At 43.8% G+C, this 18,594-nt stretch overlaps 2 protein-coding genes across 4 annotated transcripts; both read right to left on the bottom strand.

Moving 5' to 3' along the window:
- Positions 1–28: 28 nt before the first annotated feature.
- wdr13 (WD repeat domain 13) lies at positions 29–6,309 on the bottom strand. 3 transcript variants are annotated; one of them, XM_084462061.1, is made up of 10 exons: positions 6,282–6,309; positions 5,648–5,736; positions 5,313–5,544; positions 4,863–4,972; positions 3,297–3,427; positions 2,888–3,195; positions 2,597–2,777; positions 1,963–2,104; positions 1,485–1,603; positions 29–1,126 (listed from the first exon to the last, which is right to left on the bottom strand). In XM_084462061.1, the coding sequence occupies exons 2-10, from the start codon at positions 5,686–5,688 to the stop codon at positions 942–944; spliced, it is 1,449 nt and encodes a 482-aa protein (XP_084318187.1). In that variant the 5' UTR covers positions 5,689–5,736; positions 6,282–6,309; the 3' UTR covers positions 29–941. The 3 variants fall into 3 exon arrangements, with proteins under 3 accessions (XP_084318187.1, XP_084318186.1, XP_084318188.1); XM_084462060.1 differs by having other exon boundaries at positions 4,863–5,002; XM_084462062.1 differs by lacking the exon at positions 5,313–5,544 and having other exon boundaries at positions 4,863–5,002; positions 6,282–6,307.
- Positions 6,310–11,295: 4,986 nt separating this feature from the next.
- On the bottom strand, positions 11,296–17,384 carry LOC311307443 (protein-serine O-palmitoleoyltransferase porcupine-like; the record flags this gene model as incomplete). Its single annotated transcript, XM_084436243.1, has 13 exons — positions 11,296–11,397; positions 11,523–11,633; positions 12,928–13,013; positions 13,151–13,214; positions 13,311–13,387; positions 13,523–13,623; positions 13,741–13,866; positions 14,356–14,376; positions 14,518–14,648; positions 15,160–15,341; positions 15,465–15,508; positions 16,903–17,095; positions 17,249–17,384. The coding sequence occupies 13 exons, from the start codon at positions 17,382–17,384 to the stop codon at positions 11,296–11,298; spliced, it is 1,374 nt and encodes a 457-aa protein (XP_084292369.1).
- Positions 17,385–18,594: the final 1,210 nt, after the last annotated feature.

Genomic DNA, 18,594 nt, shown 5'->3' on the forward strand with positions numbered 1-18,594 from the left:
TATACATAATAATCAATCCCATAAATATATTAATCTGCAATCAGCATGGCTTGAATGACAAATACAAACAGGCACATAGGACACACAATATAAATACTTAGCCTACAGACTGACAAAAACACATACATGTTTTTTTTATAAGGTTACACTGCTTTTATCCATATTTATTCTGGTTTGTTGGATGGTTAATTTGATATGTCAGTAAATTACAGTAAATTTCAATTTAATCTGTGATTCAATGCCATGCATACAAAACCACCAAATACAGGAACGATTGCCTAATAGGCAAATAGGCAACTGCAAAATCTGAAAGAAATAAGGCGGTCAAGGACAGTCATTACTGCTTGATAACTGTAAGATAACTGTAAGATAGCTAACGTTAGCGCTACACCAGTCTGTCTGAACAGGGTCAGTAATGGAACGAGTACACTGTACTCGGCGGACTTCTCTTCAGAGGATTATAGTTCATGCTTGCACACATGTGGATTCCAGTTTAAGTTGACATCCTACAGTAATAGAATAGCAGTACAAGCCCTGACACACACGCACACGCACAGGCACACGCGAGCGCACACACACACACACGCACGCACACACGCACACACGCACACGCACACACACACACACACACACACACACACACACACACACGTCTGTGTGGACCAGGAGCAGTGTTCTCTATGTTGAAAAGTGAGTTTGCAGAAAGAACCAGTTGCAGCATGGAGTAGTGTTTTTCCCCCACGTTGAAATCCTAATATCACCAAAACGCCTGACAAGTGACACCCTAGACAACAGATATCATGGCTCTTTTTTATCTGTTCATTAATGCCGCCTTTAGCATTCGAATGTAGTTAAATTATACTAAATTACAACTGGACGGATAAGAGCAATATATCAGTAGTATTTGTTTTTTCTGAGCATGACAGCATTTGGGTGGCGGGTCACTTCTGCTCCCGTCTCCAGATGATGACCATGCCGGTGGAGTCAGCAGAGGCCAGTAAACTTTCGTCGCAGTTGAAACTGACGTCGAGCACCGGGCCTCCGTGGCCCTGCAGCTTGTTCACTATGGCCTTGGTGTTGCGCTCCACGTCAAAGAAGTAGACACAGGCGTCCTCGCTGCCGGTTACTGGCATAGGTATACAATGGAGAGGAGGGAGGCGAAAGGGAGAGAGACAAGAGAAAAGGATTGAGGAGTATAAAGAAAATACAGTATGCACTTAATAATGATTTCAAAGTGTGGTTACAAAATAGTAGGGTTGCAAAATTCCAGGAATATTCACAAACTTAAGTAACTATTTACTTCTTTTTTTTTTTAAACTATATTTCCGGAATATTGCAACCCTAGGTGCCATCTATACACATCCAAGCAGAGCAGAATATATCCTGACCCCCCCCCCCCCACACACACACACACACACACACACACATACACACACACACACACACGTGTTATCCTATGTTATTAGTGTGGTGGAGAACCCTACCGACACAGGCGCCTTGTCTGAAGGACATGAGGGGGCAGAAGATGCTGTGGAGGGGCTGCGAGCCGTGCTGGATCGGGAAGCTCCTCTTCAGCTGCAGAGTGCCCTCATTGTCCACCACTCTGCGGACAGCAACACGCAACCAAATGAACTCAATGAAACCAAATGAACTCAATGAAACCAAATGAACTCAATGAAACTCAGAAGGAGTACAGTAAGTAACCAATCTTTTTAACAAGGTTAAGACAAGGCTTTGAAAAAAAAAAAACTCAATAAGCTTAGCGCCGCCCAAGACGACTGTGATTGGTTTAAAGAAATACAGTGCCCCCCTCCCGGCCTGTCAGCTTACTGGAGCCCCCCCCCCCCCCCCCCAGTTCTGAATGAGAATCGGATGCAGCCAGACCCTTGTCCAGGACTGGAGCAGTGCGAAACGGAAGTGTGGCGAAAGGTCTGGCAATGCGAGACGACTCAGACGACTGACCTGTAGAGCAACAGCTTGTTGACACAGGCGTTGACTAGCAGGGAGGGGTCTCGGGCTTCTCGGCTGATCCAGGAGCGCGCTGAGATGCTGCAGATGGAGCTGCCCTCGCTGACCACCAGACGCTTGGCCTTGGTCAGCTTCCCTGTGGGCGTGGGAGGAGGGGTTCAGAGCTGTGTCATAGATGCAAGCGGGAGCGAAGGGTTGCTTATTTATTTTACCAATGTTTACAACATGTGAGTCTAACATTGAATATTTTATACGTTTAGCCAACCTTACTATGCTATTATCTATGGGGCCATCTATACTATTTTAATGTACCCAGCCTATCTATCACTTTCATGCATAGGGAGCATAGGCTACTGTATACTGTGAATATTATCTATTTATATTTGTACACAACTGTGGCAGAATAGGAGTTGTTTGAAACCACCAGAAGAAGGCCACGCCGGCCGAATCATTGAGCTTCACTAAATCACTTTAGGAGCTATTTAACCAGTGTGCGGACCTCTCTTCTCCTATTGCTTATTCATTTCCCATAACAGAACCCTACTTTTAACCACAGCTACATTAAAAGTGTAACATACGATTCCTAGGTTTTCATTTGAGACACAAGTGATTTTCTCGGCCCCTGTACCTGTGGCCATGTCAAACAGGAAGGAGAAGATGCTGCCCCTGTCGTCCCCAGCCCAAAGAATCTTCCCCGGGGCGTCGAAGGACATAGACAGCACCTGGCCGGTCAGCTTACTGGAGCCCCCCTTCACCTTCTTTCCAGTGGAGATGTTGACTACCTGCAGCAGGTGCTTGCTGCTTCCCACCTGCACAGCACAACAGAACCAGATGGAGGTTAGGAGTGGGTACTGATTGTGGTCAGGGGCAGGGAAGTGGGACCGCCAAGGGGGGCGACGGGTTTGGACTGGTCACTCACCACAGTCAGGTTATTGTTCATGGGCTGGAAGGTGCAGCAGAGCAGCTCGCTGGCCTCGGGGTCTCTGACCTCTCTGATGCACCGGCCGTCCTCCGTGTTCCAGATACGCAGAGTCCCGTCCAGCGACGTGGACACTATGATGTCATTACTGAGGGACCAGGCAAAGTCGGTGACGGGCCCGCCGTGGCCCTTCAGAGTGACCTTCACGCCGGCCGGGGATGGCGACAAGGTCATGATGGACAACGTGCCATCCAATGAGCAGCAAGCGAGGAGATGCTTGTCGTCGTTGGCAAACTGCAGGCGAGGGACTAGAGGAAAAGAACCAGATAAATCACAGAGATAGAATGAACTCTTACTCCGTCACTCTTTTTGCCCTCACCTTGTCCTCCAATATACTCCTTCTCCTCACCTGCAGAGTCCACGTGTTGGTCGAATATGTGATGCATGCCAGCAAAAGCATAGTTTTCACTCAGAGTGGTGTCCCCAGCCATGGCACGGCTAGCCTCCGCCACTGAGGTGGGAACCAGGCTGCCTGGAGGCCTGGGAGAACCAATATCATACCCAAAATATCACTGATATGTTATACATTCATAACCTGATCTATAACATAATTCTGTGAAGAGGACTAGCTCTATTGCTATACTGTAAACTAGTGCAAAGTGCCCGTCATGGTGCTATCTGTCTGTCTGTCTGTCTACCTACTTGTATCTGTCTGTCTGTCTGTCTGTCTGTCTGTCTGTCTGTCTGATGAGGTGTGCCTGTTCAAAATGCACTTGCCATGACATAGCGTCCCCCCTTCCATCATATGCCTGTCAATCCCCCCAGAAGACAAGATACAGGTATCGAACAGGCCACCATAGAGAATGAATGAATGAATGAATGAATGAATGAATGGGAAAATGTATTTCGCTCAGTCCTAACTGAATTGCGGTCAATGGGCGGTTATTCTCCATGTGTACTAACAAAGTGTAAACAGCTCTCTGAAATACTTGATTCTGACTGGACAATCAACACATTCTACGGTCAATTATTTCTTCATAACTGAACGACGTTAGGGGCAACGGAGCAATAATGACCGCTGCTAGGGGCAATACTTAAATTTCACTTTCAATGGAAACAACTAGTAACGTAGCTGGCGATGTTGTTGTGATTTTGATACGGATCAAGCAGCAGTATTGATGCTTGATAGCGTAACTGAAGCCAACCGTTAGTGCTATCTAACCCACAGGGATTATTAAATCTATATATATCTAGCTACAAACAAAATTAACATCAAATATATTCAATCAATCAATATTTTGTCTCTATGTAGTAATGTAGTTGGTAAGTAGCCGTGTAATAAATGGGATAACGTACGGCCAGCCAGTCATTATAAAAAAAGAAGCGTCCTTTAGTGCGTTACAAAGCGCACTATCAGGCTCTATTTTTTAGATAATGACCAGCCATACGTTGTGTACTAATTGACTCCAAAAGCAGATAGCTAGATTCTGTTCGCCGAGACATATCCAATGATGTCCAAGGCCAGAACTGCTGATCTACCAGAAGACGACCAGTTTCATTCAACGACTACTGCTGTTCTGATCGATAATGTTGTTAGCAAAAGTTAACAGAGTAGAACATTAAAGAAAATTAGCATTATGGCTATTAAACATTTTGAGATTTTGTGATTGGGATTATTTTCGGTTCATTATGAGACTGTGACGGGACATAAAGCTAGTTCCTTTTCTAACGCTAGCTAGAGACATTTCCCCCAAAATCATTTTACAACTTGCTTCATTCACATGAATATGTAGGCTACATAACCACCATTACACAGAACACTGTATAATACACTACTTGTGTTTTGCTGCAGCTTGGCAAGTCCGGCGAGAGGACTCAGTAGAGCCATAGACAGACGCGGTCACTTCCGTTTAAGATAGATGAATAGTAGCTGTATGGAGAGTTGTGGGGTGACAGTGATGGAGTTAACGGGTACCTCTCATCATAGACTGCTCTGTTCATTTGGGCTTGTAGCTGATAGGAGCCTCGGCTGACGGACCGCCTGTGACCACGTGCGCCCTGCGCCCTTGGGTCTTCCTCAAAGTCCTGAGAGAAAGCCATTGAGAGAGACACAACCTCCAGAAATCAAGACAAAGAACACAGTTCAGTTTAATAGAATAACAGCTCTGAGTAAATTCTCTCTCCGCTGTCTTTCTCTGTGATCAGCAAATCACCCCTACTCTCCTTTATAGCACTTATTTATAGCACAGTAATAACATATCTCATATGCAGATTGCTCAGCTCAAACAAAATGTGATCATGTGATATTTTTCTGACATAGTCTCTCCTCCTAGCTCTGTTTTCTAACTCTAGTGCTGCATCCTCCTCTCTCTACAGCTGTCCCTCGCTCCTTTCTCCTGTCCTCTGTGTGTCTTTAGAGTCTGACCTCCATGCGGTCCAGTGTGGTGCGGGAGCTGCGCACACTGCTGGCTCTGAAGCTGCTCTGCTCAGACAGGGGCCCGTAGCGTAGGCCCAGCAGCTGACTGCGCAGCCTCAGGTACTGCCTGCGCAGCCCTGGCTCAAAGCCACACTTTGCGTTCTCTCTGAGCAGCTGGCTGCGCCGACGGATGTATTGCGTGCGGAACTGTGGGAACGTAGGCGTGCGGTAAGCATTGTACCTGAGGAGGAGGAGGAGGAGGAGGAGGGGGGGCAATTAGACTAGCACTTATGTATACAATTACCATATTACCATATACAGTATGACATTCCTGGAAAGCTTACCTTGCGTCCACTGCCAACACTTGCTGCCAAACTGCGGCCATTCCACAAACACTCAGGGTAGAGGGGAAGCCACTGCCTGGGCAGATTTTCTGTAAATATAAACAACAAGACGGTCAAACACCATGGCAATCTGCTACAAGTGACGATCTGTGATGGGGAGCCTAGATTAGTGTCAGTGTGTGTGTGTGTGTGTGTGTGTGTGTGTGTGTGTTCCTGTATTGCAACGCAGCAAGGCTACACATTATGAACACACAGATGGGACGCTAGGCATTTGGACATAAGTCCCTGTCTGCAAGACAGGTTGCCAGCAGCATCGCAGAGCAGTACGACTTGACACACAAGCCCCTCGCGAGCAGAGAATTGGTCCTAAACTGACTTATCTGGTTAGGTAAAGATTAAATAGAATACATTAAAAATATAATAAAAGCAGATCCCATCTACAAATAGAATGCTAGCTAGCTAGCTTGCTAATTAACGTTAGCTATAGCGATACGACATTGACAAATAAGCTGAGATGACCATTTTTATCATCTTGCACTTAGTGGCTCTGTAATTACACACTGTTAGTGGCCCAATTGTGGTTTGTCTTGCTTTAACATTGTGATGAGATCTATATCGACGTTAGCTAGCTCACCTCTCTTCTTCCTTAGCTTTTCTCCATCGTTGGTCTGTCTGTCAAATCCTGTCATGTGACACAGTAGAACCTGCGCAGTTGCTGGGTGCGCTGATATATAAATCATACAATAGTATGCTGCACTGTGTAAAGGAGATCACCATTATTTTTAAGTCAAATATATGACCAGTTGCCACAAATGTATAAGATATTTAAAGACCTTGGGCGTGATCCCAAGAAGAAAGATATTATATTTCAACTCGAGTAGGCTAGGTTATCTACTCTACTTATCTACTCTACTATCTACCAATTCATTGAAATACACCAAAATATAAACAAATTACAATAATTACAGCAATAAAAATACAATGAGACAGCATTATGTCTAGGCTAAGGCATTATTGAATTTCAGAGATATGATGCTTGATGCAGCTATAGGCTATCAAATCTATCCCCACTGTCCTATAGAATAAAACCCACTTTCTTTTATGAGTCGTTCCTGCAATAAATTATGAATCATCTGTGAGCGGAGCAAACTAGTAACAAATAATTACTTAATCATTAGTTATTGTAAAGTGATACATCATACGGAGTAGTTACTAAGTAGTCCTTCAATACTTCATAATTACCTCTACACATCTACTAGTCATGGATTCAGAGTTAATTAGGAACTATGCATTAACGAATCATTTGTTCCTCACTCGCTCCTTACTAGGCTATACTATTCACATTTTTGTGTACCATATATTGTAAAGTGTTACCCTTTCTTGTTGTTGATAACAACGAGAAAGCGGCCCCACAAAAAGTGGGATTAAAAAGTCGTGTCGCGCGCTCAGATATTTCACCTGAGCTCAGCAAAGGGCTCGGCGCGGTGGTCCTCGTGCTCAGCTGACAGGGCTCTTTGCTTGTTGCAACTGTTTCCCGAAGGGGCCCCGGCCGCGAGGGTATTCACAACCCAGAGCCATAAATGAGCGAGTTGAACGCCACATAAGCACTGCATTTTCTAAAAGGAGACACAGGCTTTGGAGCACAGCCAAGATGCCAGGAACAAAAGGTATGAGGAGAGAAAATATGAATGCCTAGTGGTTTTATTTAATTTCAATGGCCTAATATTTAATATTTTCTTCACAGATAGTATTTCATTATGAAAACAGATTATTTTATTATAGGAAATAAAAACTAAAACAAAACCCAGGCTATTTGTGACTATCCTTTAACCTTTTGGAACCCCTGACATCCAAGGGTTTGGATGGTGGCGAAAATAAGTGCATTTTGGATAATTCTACTTAAATATAACTATACAGAAAAGGGTCAACAGCAAGGTAATGCTAATATCTCTAAAATCTTTAATCATTCTTAGGTAATAAATCGGACAAGAAATCAACTACCAAGGTATGATCATATAGCTACAAAAGGCTTCAATCTGCAGGCCTATTCTCTCTGCCATCAACCTGTATACAACTTTGATACTTCAAATTTCACTGGGCCTAAATGTTGAAATGTTTTTTTTTTTACAGCAACCTCAGAGTCCTAAGGAGCAACCGAAGAAAGTTGATCAGAAAGGAGATGATAACAAAAAGCAAGGAGGTAAGTATCTACATGATACAATCCTGGAATGGAGGGAGGAATGGATCTTGGTTTACAGTATATGGTCCCATAACTGCTGAATGTAAAGATGTTTTAAGTGACATAAACCTATTTTGTAATATACTTTATAAGCCACTAGTTCCCGGTCTCAGTGTTTCAACATGAGCAGGGTAGCTTGCTGTGTGTCACCAGTGAAGGTATTTGTCTGTGTTCCATCCTCTCGCAGGACAGCCGAAGGGAGAGAAGCAATAACTTCCAGGCATTCGTGAAAATGGCTTTGGAGACGCTGCTGGGATCCTGCCGTCGCAAACATGGGGGTGCTCGGGGCAGGCAAGGTTGAGGACACCTCTCCTCCCCTCCCGCTTTCCTCTGGACCTGCAGACAAGGCTTCTCCCGTCTAGCATAAGAACAACGCTCACCTGCTCTCCTCTGCCTTAGGCAGAATGTGACCTTGATCTCCATCCATCCTAAATCTCTGGTCCGCCCTCCCCCATCTCTTCCCCTTGTCTTCCTCCCCATACGATATAGCATTGCTGTCTGGATGATGCCTGGAAACAGAGGTCATACCAGGTCAAAGATCTGAGTATCCTTAAAAACTGAAACCTTCACCCATACTGTCTTTCCCCATCTCAACCCTCCTCCCCTCTCCCTAAAGCTCCATATTTGATTGGCTGTCTAACGGCCCAATCCATTCTTGTAAATAAATAACATAATAAATGACTATTTCGTAAAGCAGTCCAGCAGTTGCTTGATATACATATTCACACCATATGTTATTACCCACTAAGAACAGGTCTGATGGACAGCAACAATTACAAAGGACTAAAGACCACAAATCATATTTGTTATAAAACTTTATTAAAAGCATTCCAGGCTTCTCAGTAGATTCACATTTACAGGTAAAAGATCAACCAAAACAAACAAGGTGAATATATTACGAGAGTGGACGGAGCAGGTGTACTAAGATTGTGCACTTGTGCATTGCATCATTTTGTAATGATGACATATGCCTATAATTCTAAAGTTAATGAATAAAGTGTTACATTTTAACCACTATAGGCTTACTCCTTGTTGGAACTAAAGGGGGTACCAGTTGTGACAAACTGGAAGGATAATATCTTCTTATTCACACAAATATGCATTGGTTTATATTGAATGTAATCTTAATTTTGCATGTGTATTCATTCATTCACAGCAAGACAGTCACAATACCCCGATTATATGTAAAGGCTGCCACATGGTTGACTAAAATGGAAAAAGTGATTAAAAATTCACAATTAACTTCTAAGGACACAAAACACATAGAAAATGATTAATTAACCGGATAGTTGGAGAACCCAAAAAGAATGTCACAACTGAATTAATATCTATAAATAAAATCAAGAAGGAATATGAGCTTGTCCAAACATTTCCAATTGTATAATGCAATTCTTATGAAAAATATGAATCTCCTTTAATCTCTGATCTGTGCTTTCTCTACACAATGGTAAACGGTCTCTTATTTGAAACTGGGGATTGCATGCTGATGAGAGAAGTGGTGATAAACCCCATATATATCATATTGAAAAACCCCATACCAGTATGTCATGTACTTTCAAAAATGTCATATAGGCTACTCAATACAGAAGAGGCTGAGCTTCAGACAATAAAAAGGCGAGTTGAGCAGGTAAATATATGGATATGTAGTTCCAGTCAGAGAATCACATGGGAGACAGATTCACAGTATGGGGGTCTTTAATCCTAACCAAGCCCACAGGAACAGCTCTATGCCTGTTACTGCTGGAGGCAGAGAAATACATAGAAATCCCTCTATTCCTCTATGAAAACATGGGGCAGATCGCAACGCAACATATTCTTTCCTTCAATAAATATGATCCTCGATGACTCTCTGACCTAGTGTTCACCAGCTCAATTCTGCACATCTGTAGAGCCCCCCTAGACCTCTATTACACTTGAGAAAAAATAAAACAAAGCTGGAAGTCAACTCCAAACTAGGTAGCGGGTACAAAGCTATCCATAGGTAGGTGTGAGGGTTTGATCATCCATGCTGACAGACTGATTGTGAATCGCAGTGAAACGTCTGAAGCCTAGTTTATACTGTACATGACAAGCTATGGCTCATTGCTCATAGTTCTCAGCATTTATAGTCAATACATCGGCTCACATGTCTGCCCCTTATACAGCAGAAGAGATGAAAAGAGAGTTTAATCTCGTCCGTGACCTGAGAGAAATGGATCTGAAGCATTTCAGAATGTCCCCAAATTGTTTTAACGACTTTCCCAAACAATTTCTCATCTGGCAACACAGTATGCTCAGTATCCCACGGCCAGTCAACCAATCTAAACTGTGAGACATTAATGACGTTGTGAGCCACTAAAAATTTCAGGAGGTGTGAGCCAAGTGGCTCAAAGCCTGTGAGACTCAGCCAAATTACATCCATGAGCCAAAAAAGCTGTCTCACAGGGGTTGTCTTAGTCCATCTGAACCCGCAATCCCGAAGTTATAAAAAAAAAAGTTTTAGTTTTTTTTTTTTTAAAGTAAGGGGACAGAAAATACAACTGAGGCAACTGAGGAAAGAGGCTTTAGATGCCAATGTGAGGGAACGTCCAAACACCGGTCTGGGGCCAAAGTTCGACCACTCTTAAGCCTATAGTTTATACTTCATAAGACGGCTTATGTCTCATAGCTCTGGCCATTTATACTCAATAGATCAGCTCACTGACAGCGCCCTGTGTCCATGGCAACATAGAAGCTGCACAGGTGTGCGTGAGCCACATACTGGTTTGTTTACCTCAGTTTCCATCCAAGAAGAAGGCTCTAGATCATTAACATCACTGGGTTTAAATCCTAAATATTGCCAAATAGGAGCCTTTGACACCAAATCGTCCACCATCGTGCTTTTTCTCTGTGAATGTTTGCAAACTATCTAAAACCTTTTTCAGTTCTGTGTTCGTCCAAAACGTTGGTTGACTGGCATGCCTGCAGGCCAGTCAACCAATCAAAGCTGTGAGACACAAAGAGATTTCAGGAGGTACGAGCTCAGTGACTCACAGCCTGTGAGATGTAACAACTTATGTCAATGAACCGAAAAATGTCACGGCTCATTCCTCACGAAGTATAAATTGGCATTTACACAGTATAAATTAGGCTTGAAACTGTTGTCACAAATGCAGCTCAAAAAGAATGTTACGAGGGGAGGGCATTATTTCAAGTGTACCAAAAAAATAGTCATCAGCAGGATAAGTGGAATACCCAATCAGTTAGGGTTTGTCCTGAGCACTGTAAATCTGTGTTGAGAGGAAAGTTTTCCCAGCGTAACTAGCTACAGTTTTTACTCCAGTCCTGTACAAGGATGTCACAGTGCAGCAGTGGAGAGATAGCCATGTTCCAACAGGTGCACATCAAGCCTCTCTTATTATTGCTTTCCTTTGTTTCTCTCTCTCTGTCCTCAGAGAATAATGCGGTAGAAGACCCAGCAGCCGAACGTTACCCAGTGGCTCGTCCAGCTCAACCCTGACCACTTCTGAATAGTGTGATTGGCCACATCGCCCTGTCGGAGGAGAGAGAAGGACAGATCTGTAAAGGGCTAGTAGTTATTTGTAGTCGTTCTGCATGCAGATCTTCACAGGCACATACTGTTTAGTCTTGGGACACATCTGCTGAATTCATACCTACCTCATCATCATCCATGTAGTCCACACTGGAGTTGAAAACAGAGCCCAGGTATGCCAGATGCAGGACTGCCAGGGCACTGAAGGCTATGTTAACCATGTATACCCACAGGGCCTGTGGTTGGGGTTGGCAAAAGGTCACGAGTCATGCATGGGAAGGGGCAGGCAATAGAGTGGTGAGGTCTGATGTCATTTTGTAGGTTGAAAAGTTAGCATCGCCGCCATTTGGTTGAGTTCTAAATCCCTATGGGAAAAGTGAATGGGATTCGCGAAAAATGCCGAAAATAAGGTGTGTTTAACAGAGACTCCCAGACTGCAGTACGTTTTGTTCTAAAAGTTAAAACACATTATTGAAGATGGGTTTTGTGAATTTTTAAGCCTTTAGTTGGTTCTGAGGTCGATGTTGTTAGTGCTATGCTAAGCATTTTTGGAACTGGACTACATGAGTCAATTGTCTTTCTGACAGCCGCCATATTCACTGGGCTAGCTATGTGAAATTTGCATTTGTTGTAGCTAAATCTGTCCATGGAAAAAAAAAATCAGCAGATATCTTAGATATAAGATTGAGTTAGCTAAGGCAGTTTTGTGTTTATATGTATGGTATTTATTCAGTTTGGGTAATCTCATGTCCTCTAGTGCGAGCTTAGCCTCATGAGCCCATCCTGATGTCACAAGCTCATGTTGTTACTTGCAAATCAGTCTAGATGCTCTCGATAGGGAAAATTTTTAACCTGATCGGAAAACGATCTTGCAAAACAGCGTTGGTTCTGAAGAATTTGAAATACAAACAGCTACGCTGAGCGGGTTTATGACAGCGAGGCGTGTGATAAGATTTTTCAGATGGTTCATCCAATCACCTCACTCGCCAAGTAGTTTTGAAAGTGCCTGCCCTTATGCTCTGATGTAAAGCGACCTTGGGTTTCATGAAAGGCGCTATATAAATTAAAGTTATTATTATTATTATTATTATGCGAAACAAACCATATGGTGTGTCAGGTTAGTACTAGCTCACATTATGAAAAAACATGGCAGCCATGTGACTTCTGTAGTCCAGTTTCAATAGGTGTGGGAATCTCTAGGCACCTCACGATTTTATCCCGATTCATTGGGCAATGATGAGATTATAAAACAATTATCAATTATAAAACTATTATCACAAAACCCATCTTCAATAATGTGTTTTAACCTTCATAACAAAACATACTGCAGTCTGGGAGTCGCTGTTGAACACATACCTTATTGTCTGCATTTTTCGCAAATCTTATTAATTTTTCCCCACAGAGATTTATAACTCAACAAAATGATGACATCACCTCACCACTATAGCATGGATACACAGATCTGCACTCAGTGGAGGAAGATTAAGGGGTATGTTGGAGGAACGTTTTAAGATACAATTTTTACAATACCTTTTTGTTGTGGTGACTGCAGTTTGGCTGGCATTTTTTTGACATAATACATGCATTAAAAATAGTTGCTAGTCTCTTTCGCAAAACTGCAAAGACAGAAACAGAGAGAGAACAAGGGTGGTCATTTTACAACCACAAAGGGAATCTTTTACAACAGCAGTAGATACGGAAAAAAGTCCCCTTTATTGTTTTGAGCGTCAAGTTACCTCTCACAGCCTCTTACCATGTTCGATGTACGTGATGAAACCCAGAGACAACAGAACTGCACCCAGATGGAAGCTCAGACCCTACAGATCAAAAGTGACAAAGTCAAAAATACTCACACACAAGTTAAACAAAACCTGTAACACTCTTGGAAGTGTGGGGTATAGCAACATACTCACATGCAAAAGTGCACTAGCAGTGTATGTCACCAGGACGGCAGGAAACGTTCCAAGTTTGCGAGCACTTGCAAAAACATCTATTCAGCCAGAAAGAATACTTTTTGAGTAATTCTGTATTCTACACTAAATTTCTTTGTAGAGGTCAAAACAGCAAACATCAACAGAGCTTATTATGGATTAGTATGACAGCTCACAGTAAAGAGAGAGCTTACAAGTGTTAAGCCAGCAGGACATGGGAAGATTCCAGGAAGTGACGACATCTACCATCGACACTGGGAACTCCACATTCAGTGGCTTGGCAACGGTCATATCCCTGGGGAATATAGGACAGGCATGTAAGTTGAGATGTGTGATAGGGATAATAAGGAAAATCGTAAATGACAAAGTGCTGTTACTGGTCTAGTTGCCAAGCTGCTTTCATTTAACTGACCATTTGAGGTTGTCCTTCTCCTCAGTGAAGCCTGCTCCCGCCAGAGTAGTGGTAGTCTCGCTGAGGTAACTGACAAAGTAGTTGCTGAAGTGGAAAGAGACTGCATTCTCGTATGCTAGGAGCCACCTGAAGACAAAAGGAATTCAAGGAAAAAGTAGAACAGTTTACAATACATTAAAGGTTAGAGCAGTTTAAAATACATTACACATGCTGCATAAAAGCAGCGTTGCCACTTATGAGTAGAGAAAACAAAACATACCTCGCCCCGAAGCCTCTGAGAAGCACATAATTAAAAGACAAGAGGGTTGAGTAATCATTTTGTCTTCATCACATTTCAACACATCTAAACTAGCAAATTGAGTCTCACCACATTTTTGGGGTTCATGGTGCATGTGTGCAAGGCAGGCATGTGAGCAAGATGTGGAGACTCTGGGGAGGTTATGATGGGAGTTCAGATGTGCAGATGATGGGGAGGTGCACGGGCTGGCGGGTTGAACATGGACATGCAGGGAAAGATACTGAATGAAACCGGACATGTCAAACCAAAAGGATGTCAAACAAAAAGGATCAAATGCAATATGAGGGAATTTGCTGATTGATATAACCGATAATTACCTGATCTTTCGTCTTTTTTTGCTGAAGACAGAGCCCAGGCCAAGCAATTGAAGGGAGGGATAAGAAAAGGGAAAGCAGTTCAGATGGAGAGCCCCAGTGAATGACACGGCACCAGGAATAAAGCATCAACAAGGTAAAAAGAGGACAGGAGGGTCATCCCACCTGCGTAGCAGCATGTCCCCATAGATGGGGATGAAGTAGGGGAAGAGATATGGAGCGACACAGTTGGAGATGACCAGGCACAGCTGGCTCTTAACCCAGCTGAGGCATACTTTGGCTGTCCAGGAGAAGCTCTGAGGAAGAGAACATGTGAACTCGGACCACCCCCATTTCATTCCTTTTACCAATTCTTTTCCCATCCCTCGTTGATCTAGGGATGAGATGGTATGGATTTTTGCATTACGGTACAGTACGGTACGGTATCTAGTTACACGGTATGGTTTACGATATTTCACGGTATACGGCATTTCACCTCCCCAACACACATAAAAAAAACAAGTACTTTACTTTGAAGGAACTACAGTGCAACACATGATGGAAAATACACACTATTGTAATTAAGATCAGTTTATAAATTGCAAGCTTATATTAAATTACAAAATTAACTGTTGCAAGCAACTTGAAATGTGAAGTTTCAGCAGCACATTATTGTGTAATACCGTAAACGTAATACCGTAAACAGAGGGAATGTCACGGTTCTAATACCGTGGACATTTTATACCGCGGTTCACGGTTTTACGGTATACCGTCTCATCCCTACGTTGATCCCTCTTCATCTCTCTCACAGGAAGCTGTGGATCTTACCAGCCTGCGTCCCTCTAGTGCCTCTGTGTAGCTGTTGAAGCTGATCCAGGGACCAAAGATGACTGTTCCTACAAAGTAGATGTAGCCCATGAACTCTATTGGTGAGGGAACAGTGGAGACGACGCCCTGATCCAGGTCAAAGGCCAGCGAGATAGCCTTCATGGCAACCACCATCTGGGAACCTGAACCAAAAGACCACAGACTTGAAACATAACACTAATACACATATAACAATAGTCTTACTTTGCCACTGAGAAAGACCTCTGAAACAACAACAGCTCATTGAAGCATGTACAGTAACTCACCTCTCATTTTATGCCACGTGGTGGTATCCATCATATGCAGCTCTCTGGTAAAACAAGAGAAGAGGAATGCAGGATATTTGAATCAGGCCAGGGTCATAACTTTTTCACATGCTTATGTGCTTATGTCTGGCTTGTTTCTGTTCAGGACTGGTAGGACGGAACCTAGTCATGCCACTGAAATAGCTGTGAATTGAAATGACATTAAATAATGTCTGATAAATTAAGATGGGTCTTGTCGCCTGGACACATCAGTTCCAATGCTTCCAATGCTAATCCAGCATAATAAGAGCGGGATAGCCAGTTAGCTCATGAGCTCACAACAACTAGCAGCAGCTTCCATAACATGAATGGTAGCGGTCAGTGGCTAAAGCAGTTACAATGATGATAACATAAAGTCATCCCCACTGGGTCTTGAACCCCGGTCTCCCGGGTGGGAGTCCAATGCTCTGACCACTACTCTACTTGTGCAGTGGAGATCGGCAGGTTGATTTTGGTGTCCTTCTTCCAGTCCCTAGTGTGGGTTGGGGTTAGAATAAGGGTTGGGGTTGGGACAGGATCTAACCTATAAGGCAAGGGGTAAAGGTTGGAGTGAAAGGATGAACATGTGGAGGTTTGGAGTATAGTCCCATAAAGTCATCCCCACCGGGTCTTGAACCCCGGTCTCCCTGGTGGGAGTCCAATGCTCTGACCACTACTCTACTTGTGCAGTGGATATCGGCGAATAGATTTTGGTGTCCTTCTTGATTTTGGTGTGCTGGGACTACTGCCTTCAGTGGTGCCAACAGAGAGATGCAGGCCAACATTATCCGGAGTAAGGGAGGGCGGGAGTGATAACCGGACAAACGCTATACTAGGTGCGCTGGCTTCCAGCCACGCAAAAAAAACACCTATTTTTCTTGTTAAACATGCATCATCTAGCCCACATTGTCCATCTACTTCGGAAGTCTCCTTGTTTAAATGCGGTGTTATAGGGTTGGGCAATTTGACGAATATAGTCAAAGCCTCCTCAACTGTCCATTTTCGTGGACGTTAAGAGCTGGAAAAATATATATTTTCCAGCAGATATCTGAGTTAATACCAGACTGATCTAGGGGGAAGCAGTGGGGCAGTTCTGGGCCTGATCGGCCTGATACCGATGCCATGGATCAGATCGGGACATCCCTATTGGTTAGCTATGCTCATAGGGTTATCTGTGTGCATAAAGGCTGCCGCCAATAATTGTATTCTTGGCCATGTGAGTGTCTGATAACAAATTGCCATGATTGGAGAATTGGGCTCATTGGCCAGGATAAAGGCCACTGAGCTAGACTTTCCCCAGAATTCAATGCACCTGCTTGGCTTCAAATATGTTCCCGTCCGTAGAGGCTTGAATTCCCTTCATAAACCAGGTGTGCGATGACCTGGTGCCTGACAAGGCAGAGCCCAAGGGGCCACTCACCCCAGCAGCAGGTAGATGAGGACAGTGATGGAGAGGAAGGTGCCTCGACAGCTGGAGTGACGGCACAGGAAGAGGATGAGGTAGCAGAGAAGGCTGAGCAGCACCACCCACACCATGTGGAGCTCAAAGAACAGGTAGAGGGTGTAGAAGCCCCCTGCCACGGTGCTCAGGTGTTTCACATAGGATGGGAGAGCTGGCCACAGGGAAAACAGAGAATAAACAAAGGTGATCTTATTTTTTCTTCTTTTAACCATTCTTAGGGCTGTGACAAATCCGCACATTTTTTTTCTGTTGCAGACTGTGACAACAGCATGTGTAAACCACATTAATTGAAGTTGAATCTCACCCAACATCCAGAGGAGTCGGCAGAGCAGGCAGATGACCAGGAGCTGCCAAACCTGCTCCAGGCCCTGCTGGGCTGTAGGAAGCAGGCATCCCTCTGCAAGCTCCTGGAAGAACTCCTGTCTGCTGAAGGCTGCCATCACGCCATGCACTCACAGGGCCTGTGAAAGGTAGGGGAGAAACGATCTCAAGGACCTACACGCATCAGACAGTGCCAGTCCTACAGTGTGATACACTAGCTACTAACACAAAATCCCACCACATCCACAATGGACTCCCCACATCTGTGCGGCGCAAACTACTGCAGGGTTTGAGATGGTTCAACAATGTTTAAATTGAATGCAAATACTAGCCATATATATCTTTATACGGCATCTGTGAGCCATGGACAGAGCTAGAAGTCCACGAGATAAAGGAACATGGTTCATCTCCAGCTAATGAGCTCGTTCTCCTATCCGCAGTGCAATTGACCTCAAACCAGCGAAGCCCTCCAGACACCTGCAGTAACATCAAAGACAAACACCCTTGGTGTTGGTCATTCAATTGTTTTTTGTTTTTTTGTGGTTAGATGGTGAATACAAATGAGTAATCACGAGCCTGTATGCATGCGCTCATACCGAGAAAGCAAGCAATGCTGCATTGAATGCAAATACGTGCCGACTCGCGTTCCTCTTCTTTGTCGTAACGTTAAGCTTTCACGTAACAGCTCATCACTGTCTACTCTGCAGCTTTTTGCTTCCCAGGGAAAATTTCATCTTACCCCAAAAATAAATCTGCAGCAAGTTGTTCAGTGAAATGTGTTATACAAGTCCGTCTTTACAATGTAGCCTAACTCCTATTTTTCATGCACATTCGGTCCAGATGCTGATGATTTGGCACAGCATCAGCAGCCTCTGTCATTACAACGGTACAGACAGATCTGCTTGGCTCCAGGGAATCAGAATCAGACAACCTTTGTTTGTCGTTTGCGCAAGTGCATCCGCACGGCCAATCGTAAACGGTATTTATCATCGCCGGTGGTATTGGACCAATGGCATACGTACACCAAATGAAATGTCCCGCCCTTCAAACCAAAACAGAACGTGGGACTCGTTCCAATGGGTTGTGGTGCAGACCATGTTGCGCAATATTTTAGACCACGGGAACCCAACCCATTCCATATTTCATCTGCTTTTGTAACTCGTGTATTACGCCTAATGATGGTGTTTCTGCGTTGTGTTTTGGGCTCGCATGTTGTAATATATGACTGGAAGCAGTACTGGGTCTCTGGTTCTTTAATGAACATCTGGCTGTGGTGAAACAAATGCACAAACATCAGCTGTGTGTGCAGACTTGGCTCCCCTCAAGTTA

Source organism: Borostomias antarcticus, assembly GCF_949987555.1.
Source record: "Borostomias antarcticus genome assembly, chromosome: 3".
In the NCBI taxonomy this organism is placed as follows: domain Eukaryota; kingdom Metazoa; phylum Chordata; class Actinopteri; order Stomiiformes; family Stomiidae; genus Borostomias; species Borostomias antarcticus.

What these genes read in the sequence shown, in the direction of transcription:
- wdr13 (XM_084462060.1), bottom strand. Translation starts at nt 5,688, where the DNA reads ATGGCCGCAGTTTGGCAGCAAGTGTTGGCAGTGGACGCAAG. An exon ending in CCACACTGGACCGCATGGAG is followed by an intron (nt 5,003 to 5,312) that starts GTCAGACTCTAA and finishes TGATTTCTGGAG; the next exon opens with GTTGTGTCTCTCTCAATGGC. An exon ending in CCAACACGTGGACTCTGCAG is followed by an intron (nt 3,196 to 3,296) that starts GTGAGGAGAAGG and finishes CTTTTCCTCTAG; the next exon opens with TCCCTCGCCTGCAGTTTGCC.